The sequence below is a fragment of the Thermobia domestica genome, chromosome 17 (assembly GCF_964235325.1).
Source record: "Thermobia domestica chromosome 17, izTheDome1.hap1.1, whole genome shotgun sequence".
In the NCBI taxonomy this organism is placed as follows: domain Eukaryota; kingdom Metazoa; phylum Arthropoda; class Insecta; order Zygentoma; family Lepismatidae; genus Thermobia; species Thermobia domestica.
In genome coordinates, this window is record NC_137470.1 from 77641219 (window position 1) to 77656503 (window position 15285).

Consider the following 15285-nt stretch of genomic DNA (forward strand, 5'->3'; position numbering starts at 1 on the left):
ATCAATCCCTGCTCGTGTTATGTGAGCTTTGTGGTGGACAAAAACCGTGTGCGTAGGAGTTTTCGGGATGGTCCTGTTTCGTCCCACTTTTCATTTCATCAATTCATCCCATCATCATCCATACAGACTGAGCGGTAGTTACCTAAAGAACGTATGATAAAGTCAAGAACTTGACCTGCTAAGTAAATTTGGTAAGTTACCATTAGACTACGGAGGCCGAAACCGTGAACTGGCGTGTTCATAAGATCAGTGCAATTTGTAGTAATGTTCAATTAGCAAGGCAAATACCAAATGGTGTTACATGTTCCTGTATTGTTTATAGTATGATACTACAAATAGGCCTATGACAAAATATAATGATCAAATGAATCACCAAGACGCCAGGGTCTGTTAGGTGTTCCTGGAACGGTGGCTCAGTGGTTGAGCGTTCACCTCTTGTGCACAGGGTCCCTAGTTCGATCCCAGCTCGCGTCAAATGAACTTCGTGGTAGACAAACAACGTGTGTCGGCGTTCTCCCGTTTCCTCTCCTTCATTCATTCCACCATTTCATTTGTTTCTCATCATCAACGTCTCCTTTAGTCTAGCCGGGGAGGGGGGTGCGGTGGCTCAGTGGTAGAGCGTTCACCTCCGGTGCTTGGGGTCCCTGGTTCGATCCCAGCTCGCGCCGTGTGGACTTTGTGGTGGACAAACACCGTGCTCGTGGGTTTTCTCGGGGTTCTCCCGTTTCTTCCCACTTTCTTCATTTCACTCATCTCTCATCATCACCGTCTCCTTTAGCCTAACCGGCATAACCGTGGGACGTAAAACTGAAAGATTTCTTTTCATTTCATTTTTTAGTCTAGCCGGCATAACTGTGGGACGTAAAACCCAAAGATTTTATTTTCATTGTTTTGTTTACGTACTACTAGTAATAGCAGTAGTGGTAATCGCTGACGTATTAGTATAGTAATGAATAGCAATACTAGTGGTAGTAGTAATAGTAGTAGCAGTGGCAGCAATAGTGGAATTAGCACTAGTATTCGTAATCGTAATTGTAACAGTAACATTAGCAGTGGTAGTTGTAATATTAGTACTACATACGGTGTAACAGTTTTACCTATCTTCTCTGTTACTGTAACGGACTAATGAGTGTAGTATAATAATTTTATGTCCATGAGCTGTATTGCATAATAAACATGGCTAGACAGATCAAGTACGGGTAAGAAATAGACAGACAGAATAGGGTTATAGAAAGCAAACCTTGGGTAACCTTTCACACGATTTTCCCAGTCGAGAGGGACAAATAGGCATTGCAATATTATGACAACACATTTCTCATTTTCCATTGCATATTGAAGGATTGACTTGACATATCAGACTTGGTTGTTCTCAGGCCGGTTATGCCCGGCCAGTTTAGGGTCCGGTCCCTTTGTGCCGGTCCGGTTCGAGCCCGGCCCGCTCTCCGCCCGGCTCGAGATTCGGGCCAGACCGGGTAGGGTCGAGCCGGGCACAGAATACAGATCCATCCGAGCCGGGCAGTCTTCGGGCCTGGGTTTGCAGGGCTCTGGTGAGTGTTACGTCAGATGGATGATGTGGGTGTAGGGTAAGGTCAAGTGAGTGTGGGGTCGAGTAAGCATAGTGCTGAAACGATGCGAATTTGAGGTCGATTTCATGAGATGGCAAATAAGTGAACGTGATGCCAGACTTCTGACGTGAGCGTAAAATCGGGTGAGTATGATATTGGAACAGGTATGTCGGATGATGAGGTTGAATGAATGTGATACTAACTTCAATTGTAGATCGTGAGGTTGAGTGAGCGTTACGTTTACATGATGTGGCTTGTGATTATGACGTCTAATAAGTGTAATTCTGGATTGATATTATCGTGAGGTTAACATGATTTTAACTTGAAATTTTAATTATGAGATTCAATGAGTTGGATTGATATTCGCGTTAACTGAACGAGATGCTGATCGATCTGCAGTTTTGATCGTGATGCTCATTGAGCGTGAGAACAAAATAATCTGGTTTGTGAGTGAGACCGAGTAAGTGTGATCATGGATTAATGTTATGATTGCATTGTTAGGTAATTTCAATGTAGGATTGATGTGATTTCTCAGGTTGGCTGCGCGTAAAGTCGGTATAATTATATAAGCATGAGGTTGGCTGAGCGTATACTCAATTTTGTAACAGATTTACAGAAATAAAAACGTCAAAGACTGATATGAAAGGTTGCTGCGTATTCTTAAATTCTTTTCTGTGTCCAATGGTTGTGAGAGCTTAGTGGACCTGTGTTGGATTCCTAGTGAAACACATTGGTTTGGGTTCAGCACTAAATTGTAAATTCACATTGCAATTGCATGGATTGTTTCGGTCCTGAAAACGGACGGTAAACGCAAATTAACCAACATTTTGTAAAAGAAATGTTCTACTGATTCGATTAGATTGTGTATATTTGTGGTTTGCGAATTGGGGAAAGGGACGTGTGGAATTTGAAACACAACATAAAGAATTCAAACTAATGGACTTTAAGAAAATTTAAAACCTTTGAAATATGCAGTTAAAGAACAGTGGATTATCTCTTGGTAAGGACAATCACTGCAACAAGTACTATGGATCCTTAGAAACATATTTGAATGTCTGCGAATGTATTGAAAGTGATGGTGAGCATTGAAGATGAGTATGCATTGAAGAAATGCCACAATATAATTTTCAATATAGTTTATATAATAAAGTTAGTATGATGTTTCTTTCAGATTTTCATTTTGTGTTACTCTTGATTCAGGTTCGAAATATTTCTTTAAAAAAAAACACTAATTTCTTCAATCACCAGTAAGAAACAAGCTTTATATTTATTTTTCTAATCAATAAATTGAATTCAAATTTATTAGCAGTTGTAAACTTACAAAGTTGTTATGAAGATAGCTATAAAAAAACATGCTGATAATTATGTACAGCCCAGTATGTTTGCTGACGACTGCACACTTATCATGTAACTATGAATATTATGGAACACTGATAACTAAAACAAAACTTATATATATGTTTCACGAAATTAGCCGATTCATCAATTTTCATTTTATATCTCTCATTTGCTCGTGTTTAAAAGCCATGTAACTAAATATCTTGTTAGTTCTGTGCGCTTGAAAAAATGGAAAACTTACAAACATAATTAATGTAGAAAGTATTTAGTAAATTTAAATACAAAGAAAGACAAGTTGTAAATTACGTACAGTACATATTATACAACTTACAAAAGTAGCTGAGAATATTTGATTAACTGATAAATGACCAATTATTTTGAGTGTGGTTATACAGAAGGAAAAACAACTTATAAGCAGAAAATGCAATATACGTTTGGCATTTTACTGCTTTACTTTTTCTCTAACAGTGATAAAAACTGATAAGTACATCATTGAAGTTACAATAAAAAACCTACATTTGACCTGTATTCGATTTATTAAATATAGATAGTTTTTACCATCTTACACTGATCTTATTCCTTAAAAATGAACAACGAACTCATATTAGATGTTCCTCTTTGTATATTTTAAGAAAGTGTATTACGAAAACCAAAATAATGATGTGTTCAGTACCCTAAACGTTCTAACAACATATGTTCTAACAACAACAACAACATTCATTAAGCTTTCATGTTATAATACAAATAAGAATTACTATGGTAAGTAATATTGGTAATTAAATTGGTATGGTAATTAAAAAGTGTATAAGATAAAATATATTGAAAAAAACTTAATAACATATTTTGAAACATGCATTCTCATATATATATATATATATATATATATATATATATATAGTAGTTTGTAATATTATGCAAATTGCAATGAGCAATGTACACTTTTTTAAAATTTCTTCTTCATTCAGATTTTTAAAGTAAAATTTTTAATTTCTCTTCAATACTCTTCATTTAATTAACAACCGCTTCCACTTGTTAATATTTTGAAAGTAATATTTTCATATAATGTGGAAAAAACACAAACCAATTTACATCCTCCGTTCTTACGATTCAAACTCTTTTCAACTTTATCCGCTAACAACGACAACTTGTATCGTTCTTAGCAATTAAGTACTAGTGGCTACTAGAAGAGGAAAGTTTTTCAGGTTAAATATCTCTGTCTTTAGTAAAACGTAATCTGGCGAAGTAAGCTAGATAAAGTATTATCAATAGTTCTAAGTAAATATCCATCTTTCAGAATCACACTTCTTGCATGAATTTTATGCAGAACGTTCAGAAGCTCTTTAAACCTATATATTCACGATACGTTCCTAAAACATGATGAATATGTATCTAAATCTATAATAGCAAAAGTTGATACAGTTTTGTTAGTGCCAGTGAATTTTGAAATTATAAATACATAACATTTACCCTTAACGTACAAATAAGTTGCTTGCGAAATGTATAGGATTACATAATCAAATTGGATAGACAATAAATGTTATATTACATAGCATTTTTTTTTTTCAAGTTTCTCGACATTCTTTATGTAAGTCTATCTCCAACAGACTATAGGGATGAAGTACTGCATTTTTAGTTTTATTTTCTTAGAACTTCTTTCCTCTTTACCTCAATAAGACCTTTTTGTAATTTTGTACTTGATCTTTCTGAAAAGGCGGTATATAAATGCAAAAGTTTAGAATATCCTTGTAAAGTGAACTGGGAATTATCACGTCATGTCTGACTGATAATCTGCTTATTAGTTGTAATAAGCGACATAAGCAGGATAAAACTCATTATCACAATATTTTACATAAACGTGACATGCATTACCAACTGAAGTATCTGCTGATCCGTGAGGAATGACTAATCCCTGAGATCCTTCGCAGATTTCGCCTACCATTACTTTAGCCACTATCATTGCTCTGTTAGTGGAACCATATCTTTTATTAGATTCACGATAGGCGTCAGCAGCAAGTACGGAAAAACTGACACCGGCTCCATACTTGACTCTGGAGGAAAGCCTCCAATCAAAATTTTCTTTACAAATAGACCTAGCATTGGCACTTGAAGTAGCATGAAACAACTCCTTCTCCTCTGCTGATGGACATCTTGATTTAATTTCTTCTTTCTTTAAAAGATAGCAACCCCAGAGATATGGATTCTGAACACGCTGAATATTATGAATTTTTACATAGCCATGCAAACTAGACTGAATAGATGTGTTGATTGCTTCATATTCCATACTGTGTTGAGGAAGTTCCACTAATAACACTTCAGTTCCACTATGCATACTGTCCCAAGTTAATGGCTTGAAGTTCTTCAAAATATTTTCTGTTATAGATGACATTCTGTAAGTAAAATATGTATTGTGAATATCTGCTAAAATAGAGGACTATCCGCTAGAATTATGGATCAATATTACTACGTATGATAACAAGAATACTATATGCAAAGAGAAAAGGAACATGATACAGAGAGCACAAAGATCGGTTGAACAAACATACTTTATACTTTAATTTGGCTCAAAGTTCATAATCTAAATAGCCATTATTCGAGAGAAACCAGTTAAAAAAAAATCTTATATCTGTTTTGAATTCTCACATTAAATAGTTGGCACCCAGTGCGATGCTGTTATATATAAGTTTGTGTGTGTGTTTCTTGAAATAATCCCTCTTTACCACAAAATAGTCAACAAAAAGAAAAGGAGAACAAACAGTTTATGGCTGTTGGCTTCAGCGTACGAAGAAATAGAAGGAAAACTATGAAACATCTTAACACTTTTAGAATTCAGAATAAACATTTCTTATTTAGTCTTCGTCTTGTAGAGAGTGTCTAGCTGGAGCACAATATATTAAACAAAATGTAAATGCAAATACATAAGGAAAGTTTTTTGTCAGATCTAGCTTCCCAACAATATTGAAGATCATGTTGTTCTGTATTGGAGGAAAATTAATTGACGTATGCGGGAATATCTGCAATGAAGTCATACTTACACACCACAAGTATGTCATTCTTAATATAAATTCTCATTTACCTTATAATTTATGCTTTCTGTAATCTAGGTTTTGAATAATGAACCACAAAAGTGACCACTCCACCCTTCTGTAACAGTTCAGTGATCCAGCCTAAGTTACTTAAGTCAGCGAGAACCTTGCATCGAATAGAACACTCAGACAGCATAATAATAAGTAATTCAATACATACAATTTTCTGACATAAGTAACTAGACAGGGAAAACCAACATGGTATTCTAAATATACAGAACGAATACCAATGACCGGTGAGTATGACGTAGGTGATAGTGTGATCATCCATCACAGCGAATGAGAAAATGATGGGTGGGCGTACCTGAAATGAGCTGACGGCGTTTACCTGAAGTCAGAAAATTGAACACTGGGAAGAGTGGTAGAAGTCACAGGACTGTTAGTAGTTACAGTACAGGAAGTGTTCTGCCTGTACCGTTAGCAAGTGTAAACAGGATTATAGTGTGATTCAAATAGGACGACAGAAATACATGTGTAAACCTAGGATCGGATCGATAGGGAACAATGACATGCCTGAAACATGTGGTTGTTGCAATGATTTTGTTCATTATCCACTATTAAACCTCAACATGGGGTAAGTCATTTCTTGAAAAAATACACAAGCGGTAGTTTACTTTTGGGATGTTTCTCAAGAAATTAAAAAAAAAGAAGTATCAGTGAATTTTAATCATATTTCATAAGTATTTCAATAATAAAACAATACTCTGGTGTGAGTGATTGCTCATTTAAAAGTCCACGAGGAAATTTATTCTTGAGAGTTAAGTTCTTTCTTTTATGGACGGTTTTGTCAAGATGGGCTTTGGTGATTTTCTTAATGTTTCATGTGCCTATTCACCTACTAACACTACAATGTTGTGCAATTGATTCCATTTAACATGAAAAAATCCACCTGGGGAACTTTACAGTTTTAGTGGGATTTATTCTGACAATTTCCTCAATAACAAAGAAGGTGATATTGTCTATATTTCACAAATAAATATTTCACAAAAAAGGTGAGATGTGGTACATGTTTCTCCTATAAGGATCCACAAATGGTAATAACTAGTTTATTCTTGGGGTGACCGAGGCGGACTGGGAGTACAAGGGCCCACCCGGAGAATGATGTTTAAGGACCTTGATGAATACCGAGTTGGTTTGGAGTCTGGATTGAACTACCTTTTAGGAATAAACCCTTAGCTGGAGACTAGGATGGCTACACCCCCGCCACCACGAGATGTAGATATAGCCAAGTATTATTTTGCTTTCTTTATTTTCTATAGTCTGGAAATCTTTGCAATGAATCGTACTTCAGCCTTCAAAGCAGCGACTGTTTATATTGAAAGAGATCAGAATACGACACGGTTTCATCTTCAAAATTATGAGGAATTTAATTTTCATGAATAGTACATGCAAATGAGTGAATAAATTATAATAAACTTAATTTTATTCCTTAAAATAATAGTCTATCTTTGTAGATTTGTTTACGTGGTATATAACGAAGAACATTGGGTAACCATCCAATTATGGAGGTGAGAAAAAATAAAGTAACATTTTAAAAACACAGAAAGCTTAGAATGGTTTTAAAACATTTCTGATAAAGCATGCTGAGTTTAATAATAATAATAATAATAATAATAATAATAATAATAATAATAATAATAATAATAATAATAATAATAATAATAATAATAATAATAATAATAATTTCTTGTTGACTTTGGAGTTCTAGGACCTATTTTTAGCTCCTAAAGTAGTGTCTTCATTATTCTATTAAAAAAAGAACCAATAAAGCTTTTTACTTCGTGGTTTCTCAAGTCTAGAGGCATTATAGAACACGTTATAGATATGCTATATTGACTTGATCCCTAGTATTCCGTTGCAAGCGCTGCTATCGGCTGAAGGAATTCAACTGGCTCTCTCTCGCTTAGCAACAGCTGTACCCTTATTGGCTCAACGCGTGGGTGTGTCAGGGTGTGAGCTTTAGTTCGCATTTTTGCCACGGCTCAAGACATTTTGGCAGCACAATAGTATGGTTTCAAGCCTTTCTGCGTCGAGACATAGCAGATAACGACGTCATAACTAAAAAACATATTTTTTGTTAGGCCTATCTTTATTATTTTGGCGGGATTACTTTTGCACCTACAATATTGAAATTTTGCACAAACATTCAGTCCATTGATCAGTATTTACCAGATTTTCTTCAGATCTCTGGGTTAACACAGGGGGTCTAGAGGGGCAAAAAAAGTCAAGAAACAGTCTCTTTGAACGAAAAAAATCATTTTCTCGCGATTCCCCCCCCCCCCTCAGATATATGATGGAGACATGCGAATGGTACCGTTTGAAAGGATGTTCCATTCTAAAGAGAATTGGGTATGAACTATGACCCTAGAATAAATAGGGATGTCTCAGGTTTTTTTTTTTTTTTTTTTTTTTTTTTTACCTGAGATCAGGGTCTTTTGCGGTAATCTCCAGCATTATGGGGATCAATGGTAAATATTTTCCTTACCCTTACTATTCACATTGGAAGCTAGAAATTTTATACACACATGTAGTACACTCCTTGACATTTTTCAGTTGATTTTCAAATATCTGCGTTAACACAGGCTGCTCCAGAGGGACTCAAAATTTGAAAAAGGATCAGAGATTTCTCTCAAAATTTTCCGCCTCAGGGACATGACAGGGAAATGTAAATGGCACCGTTTGAAAAAAATGCTCTATTGTGTAAAAAAAAAAAAAAAAGTATGAACCATGATTCTACGATAAATATGGATGATGCTATAGCTGCTTGACTGAAAGCCTATAATCTACCTTAAAAAGCCGGAATTTAAAAGGGTTAAATTCTAATTAAATCGTAACATTACTACAATATATTAGCATTACAGCCTAAAATATTTCTTCTACTAATGGAAGATAGAAATCACCTTCTCAAAGTCAAGAAAGAAAAACGGAACGAACAGCACGAACGTTTGATGTAAAAATTTGCATATTTATTGACTAGACAGAGGTGATAACGCATTTACAGTTATGTTTTTGATGCGTTTTGCAATTATTATAAAATACGTGAGTAACGAGGTTCATTTATCAAACCAACTTTTACGACAGCATTTTTCTAAAAACAGAAGATTTCACAATTTCATCGATAACTTTGTCATTAGAGTTTTTTTTTTTTTTTTTCAGATCATCAGTTTCAATTGTCATAAGCATAAATGATTCCATAATATGATTTGACAAAGACGAACGCATGCAAGTTTTAATTAATTTAAGATAGCTGAATGCTCGCCCACACGATACTTGAGTAACTGAAAGTTATCAAATATTTGTGTACAGTAAACAGTGTTTGGAAAGTGGAAACATGCATGTTATATCTTAGTGGCAACCTCTAGTAACACTGCTTACATGGATGATTTTCGTTGCACATCTTGTAAGATTGGCCTTCTGAAAAAGAGGTAGTGCATTCCTCAGGTTCACTTTCACCCTCCAATGCATTACACTCAGTAAAACTGTCGTATTCTTCAATATCTACGTCGGGTTATATGTCGGTACAGTCTTTGTTATTTGCTTTATCACAGTGATCTGGCAGAGTTTTCTGGAGTTTTTCAAAATTCAACAATTCAGATTTCAAATTTTCATGCTCAACTAAACATTTTTCAGCTATCAGTTGCAAAGCTCCTTCTGGAATACTCTCATTTAGTAAATCAGTAAATTGGCGACGATCAAGACAAGAATCATCAAAGATTAAGGAAACTTACTTTTGTGAGCAAAAAGCATGGAGAATATGGCATCAACATCCTTTAGGGCCCGATTTCCTGGACTTCGGGCTCCGGGCCAAATTTACGACATCACCAGTGTGTTCAGGAGAAACCGAGCCTTTCTAAAGCAAACACCCACGTCCAGAAACTCCATGCTTCATTGGTGAATAGAACGGGCCCGATCCTATACTTTCGGGACCCGATATCTGGGAATATCAGGCCCCGGGCTCGATCTTTGACATCACCGCTATGTTAAGGGGATTACGACTTTCCATTGCCACCTCCCACTTCCAATAACTATATATTTCATTGGTAAATAGAAGGAACTTAAGCTCGAAACTTCTGGGCCTGATTTCTGGGGCTTCGGGCCTGTTTTCTGACATCACCGCTGTGCTCAGGGAACCATTATATATCACCGCCACTCGCGTCCAACAAATCCATGTCTAACACGGTTTCCTTATCGTAGAAGAGTCAGCTCCATGCTCTTTGTATGTTACCGATTGCACATCACATTATTGTATACATAAATTGTGGACGAGATTACATTTTCGAGTTAATATCTTACATGCATTTTTGAGAATTTTTTAAATTGTCTTATTGGTTTTTCAATAAACAAGGTTATGTGTTGGGTAGGGGCCCCTTTTTAGTGCCCCACTTTCGCTAGCATTGCGGGTCCGTTAGTTACGCCACTGGTTACTATGAACGAGAACGGAGTTTTGAATTAGTTATAATTAATCGAGCAATATCCTAAGTGATTTTTCAGAGAAGAGGGACGACCCGTGTGGGGTGAGTATTTTCGAACATTTTTTCCAGAAACTACTAAAGCCAATTTGTTTGTACTTCATAAAAAATTATAATAATTCAATAACAACCAAACAAATGACATAAGGTATTCTTCATGAAAAGATCAACAAGGTGTAATTTGCTCTTGGGATGAGTTTTGATGGAAGCGAAAAATTTCTATTATAATTATGTTTATCTATCCATCTATCTATATATATAATGATCGAAAATGACCGATATTAGATATCCCTTCAGTAATAGTAAAAATTGACTGACTAATGAAACATATTACTATTTTTTTTAAATTTTAATCCAGCGAAGCGGGTAAATGACGCTAGTATTTAATACGTAAATAATTCAGTAATAGCTGGAATACGGTTTGATGAATTTAAGAAATGGGGACGACAAAGGTTATAAGTTTAATATTAATATAATACAGTTTCTTAACGCAGACATCTACTACTGCCACTTGCTTATTTGATTGATTGTGTTTTAATTGGGACTAATAAATATGACTAATTGTTAATAATAACATCTATACTGCAATACTATACAAATGATTGAAGTAAGAGACTCATCATTGCTCAGGTCATACTACTACTGGTAGGAAAAAAATGAAATGAAATCTTTGAGTTTTACGTCCCACGATTATGCCGGGTAGGCTAAAGGAGACGGTGATGATGAAAATTGAATGAAATGGTGGAATGAAAAATGTGGGAAGAAACGGGATAACCTTGAGGAAACCCACGCACACGGTGTTTGTCCACCACAAATTTCACTTGACGGAGGCTGAAATCGAACCCGGGACCCCAAGCACCAGAAGTTAACGCTCTACCACTGAGCCACCGCGGTCTCTACTACTGGTAGGAATGTAAAATTACGGCACAATCCTTCTTTTGTCACGAAAGCCAAGGATAAGGAGAGTTTTTCGGAAATATGTATCCTAAGAGAGGCAACAGACCGTTTCTTTTTTGGCCAATAATAGTGCATCACATGAATCTTTGAAATTAGAGAGATGAAATAAAGCGTGTAAACTCTTCATTAATACTAGCTGAACCTGGGCTCTCTACACAGTGCATCATTCGCATATGATCATAAATATCCTTCTCATTCCTCACATTTGTACATGTCCGTTTACAGATACAAGTGAAAGACGTCTTGATTAAAAAAACAAAAACAAAAAAAAAAAAAAAGATATGATAAAGGGGAAATTTTATCGATTATTTTTTTCTCAATATCTCGCACCGTTTGCAAGATTTGAGCCTACTTCCGGTTGGAGTTTCTAGGTCATTCATACCCAGTGTTTTCTTTCTTTTTGCAAGCAGTATGTAACAAGCAAATACATTACATACACAATTAATTATAATGGTAGTTATATATGGTGTTCATTGGGCACAACACTACAAAAATAAATATTCTTCTTACGAGTGTGAACTTAGCAGGATCACTTTTGAAAATTATAAATATTTGCACACCATACGTTTGTACTGCGTTTGTACCGGTTTGTACCGTAAAAAATTTCGTTTGTACTGGTCTCAAATTCGAAAAAAACGAAAAATAAAGTGGTCCTGCTAAGTTCACGTGAACTTAGCAGGACCACTGATAAATTTCTACAAATTTGATGATATTTCTGTACGAATCGTTTGTTCTACGCTTGTACCGGATTGTACCGTAAAAAGTTTCCTTTGTACCGGTCTCAAATTCGAAAAAATCGAAAAATAAAGTGGTCCTGCTAAGTTCACGTGAACCTAGCAGGACCACTGATAAATTCCTACAACTTTCATGATTTTTCTGTACAAATCGTTTGTTCTACGTTTGTACCGGATTATACCGTAAAAATTTCGTTTGTACCGGTCTCAAATTCGAAAAAATCGAAAAATAAAGTGGTCCTGCTAAGTTCACGTGAACTTAGCAGGGCCACTGATAAATTCCTACAACTTTCATGATTTTTTCTGTACAAATCGTTTGTTCTACGTTTGTACCGGATTATACCGTAAAAATTTTCGTTTGTACCGGTCTCAAATTCCAAAAAAATCGAAAAATAAAGTGGTCCTGCTAAGTTCACGTGACCTTAGCAGGACCACTGATGAATTTCTACAAATTTGATGATTTTTCTGTACGAATCGTTTGTACTGCGTTTGTACCGGATTATACCGTAAAAATTTTCGTTTGTACCGGTCTCAAATTCGAAAAAATCTAAAAACAAAGTGGTCCTGCTAAGTTCTCGTGAACTTAGCAGGACCACTGATAAATTCCTACAAATTTGATGACTTTTCTGTACGAATCGCTTGTTCTACGTTTCTACCGGATTATACCGTAAAAAGTTTCCTTTGTACCGGTCTCAAATTCCAAAAAAATCGAAAAATAAAGTGGTCCTGCTAAGTTCACGTGACCTTAGCAGGACCACTGATGAATTTCTACAAATTTGATGATTTTTCTGTACGAATCGTTTGTACTGCGTTTGTACCGGATTATACCGTAAAAATTTTCGTTTGTACCGGTCTCAAATTCGAAAAAATCTAAAAACAAAGTTGTCCTGCTAAGTTCTCGTGAACTTAGCAGGACCACTGATAAATTTCTACAAATTTGATGATTTTTCTGTACGAATCGTTTGTTCTACGTTTGTACCGGATTATACCGTAAAAATTTCGTTTGTACCGGTCTCAAATACGAAAAAATCGAAAAATAAAGTGGTCGTGCTAAGTTCACGTGAACATAGCAGGACCAATGATAAATTCCTACAAATTTGATGATTTTTCTGTACAAATCGTTTGTTTTACGTTTGTACCGGATTATACCGTAAAAATTTTCGTTTGTACCGGTCTCAAATTCCAAAAAAATCGAAAAATAAAGTGGTCCTGGTAAGTTCACGTGACCTTAGCAGGACCACTGATGAATTTCTACAAATTTGATGATTTTTCTGTACGAATCGTTTGTACTGCGTTTGTACCGGATTATACCGTAAAAATTTTCGTTTGTACTGGTCTCAAATTCGAAAAAATCGAAATATAAAGTGGTCCTGCCAAATTGACGTGAACATAGCAGGACCACTGATAAATTTCTACAAATCTTAAGATTTTTCTATTTGAATCGTTTGTTCTACGTTTGTACGGGATTGTACCGTAAAAAATTTCGTTTGTACCGGTGCAAAATAAAAAAAGTCGAAAAATAAAGTGTTCCTGCTAAGTTCTCGTTAGGTTGGGCATTAACTGAGACAGGAACACGGTCAGTGATACTGCTACCTCACAAAGTCAAGAAAAGACTGGTCTTGTAAATCTTGAGGTTAAAATCCACTGAAACAAGAATTCAGCTAGTATCAAACGTGTTAGTTTCAGTAAAGCTTTTGTTCATTGTGAGTAAACAAAATTTTTATTGTATAATATAAATTTGTGATTTCAAATATAAAAATAAGAAAGTAGAGTATTCTTTTGAGTTAAACAGGCAGATAATTGCAAGTAGTCGAAAACGTAACGGGTCGCCCAATTTGAAATTTTGGTAGGAACTTTTGGGATCAAAAATTGCCCAATCCGCTTCTTGTAGCCCAATCTGCCTACACTGCTGAGAAGGCGCACGAATCATTGAAACCACATTTCCAAAACAGCAACTGACTGGACCAACGAAGATCGAGAAATAAGAGGCGATTCGCGAATGAGCAACATACAGTCAGAGACAAAATAAGGTATAGGTTGGAGGTACCAGTATAAAGAATAAAAGCTCCAACCTATACTTAATATTGTTACTGGCTGTACGAGATTCATATGCTACAAATATTGTCAATCCCAAACTACCGTGTCTCCTTCAAAACCGTACTCCTAAAGAAACCTGACTGCCAAAGACCATGACCCTAGAAGAACCACGTCTCCTTAAGAACTACGACTCCTGAAAATACACGAATCACGAAGAAACACGACTCATAAAGAATCGTCGATCATTCCTAGTCAGAGACGACTCACCCGCTCATTCAAAAAAGTATTCAAAAGATTCGTCTCAATCGCGAGCGACACATTATTAATTAATCTTTAAATTAGCATCATAGTTTTGACTCCTAGCGTTTTAGCAACATGTAATGCAATAAAATATGATGGAAATTGTTCCAAAAGCTATTACACGTATGTCTCATTTTGTGTTAGCAGAACACTTCACTTTTCGAAGTTTTGAATTTGACGCCGATACAAACGAAACTTTTTACGGTACAATCCGGTACAAACGCACTACATACGATTGGTTAAGAAAAATCTTCAGATTTCTAGAAACTTGTATTCTGGTTAGGGATGCACGCGAGACGAGAGTGAAAATTTTATGCGAAACGAGACTAAACCATGCAAGGCGAGACTCGGTTAAGTCTGGCTCGCACGAGAAGTCTCGCAACATTTATGAATTACATTTAATTGTATATTTAGTGATTTTACATTTATTGAGTTTTCTAAGTTGACCGTTAATGCCTCCAGGAACAAAAAGTAATTGGGGCAATAGACATTTTATGAGATTTATTATTATTCAAGGTCGATTTTCAGAAATAAATCCTTCTTCAGTTTGTAAACATCATTAAAAAAGAAAAGCTTTGTAAATAGGAAATTTATTACAGCATCGATTTAGGACTTTATTTTGCGACACAAACTCATACACGCGGGCGCGCACGAATACATGAACTTCTGTTTTTTGTCTGAAAAGCGAACAAGACTCTCTATTGCTGCGAAATGTGATATTTCTGTTGTTTCTGTCTTTTTCACATTACTACTAACGATTAATGTTGGGGGATGGCGGGGAAATCCCCTCTCGTCAAAGTTA

The 15285-nt window shown here is 35.6% G+C and overlaps 1 protein-coding gene across 1 annotated transcript in view; it reads right to left on the minus strand.

Moving 5' to 3' along the window:
• Positions 1–2808: 2808 nt before the first annotated feature.
• LOC145674552 (protein mono-ADP-ribosyltransferase TIPARP-like) overlaps positions 2809–15285 on the minus strand; it is a 65695-nt gene continuing 53218 nt past the window's right edge. Inside the window, exon 2 of the mRNA XM_081744725.1 lies at positions 2809–5290. Within this exon, the coding sequence (XP_081600851.1) occupies positions 4699–5289 (591 nt within the window). The 5' untranslated portion in view covers position 5290 and the 3' untranslated portion in view covers positions 2809–4698. The remainder of the gene's footprint in view (positions 5291–15285) is intronic.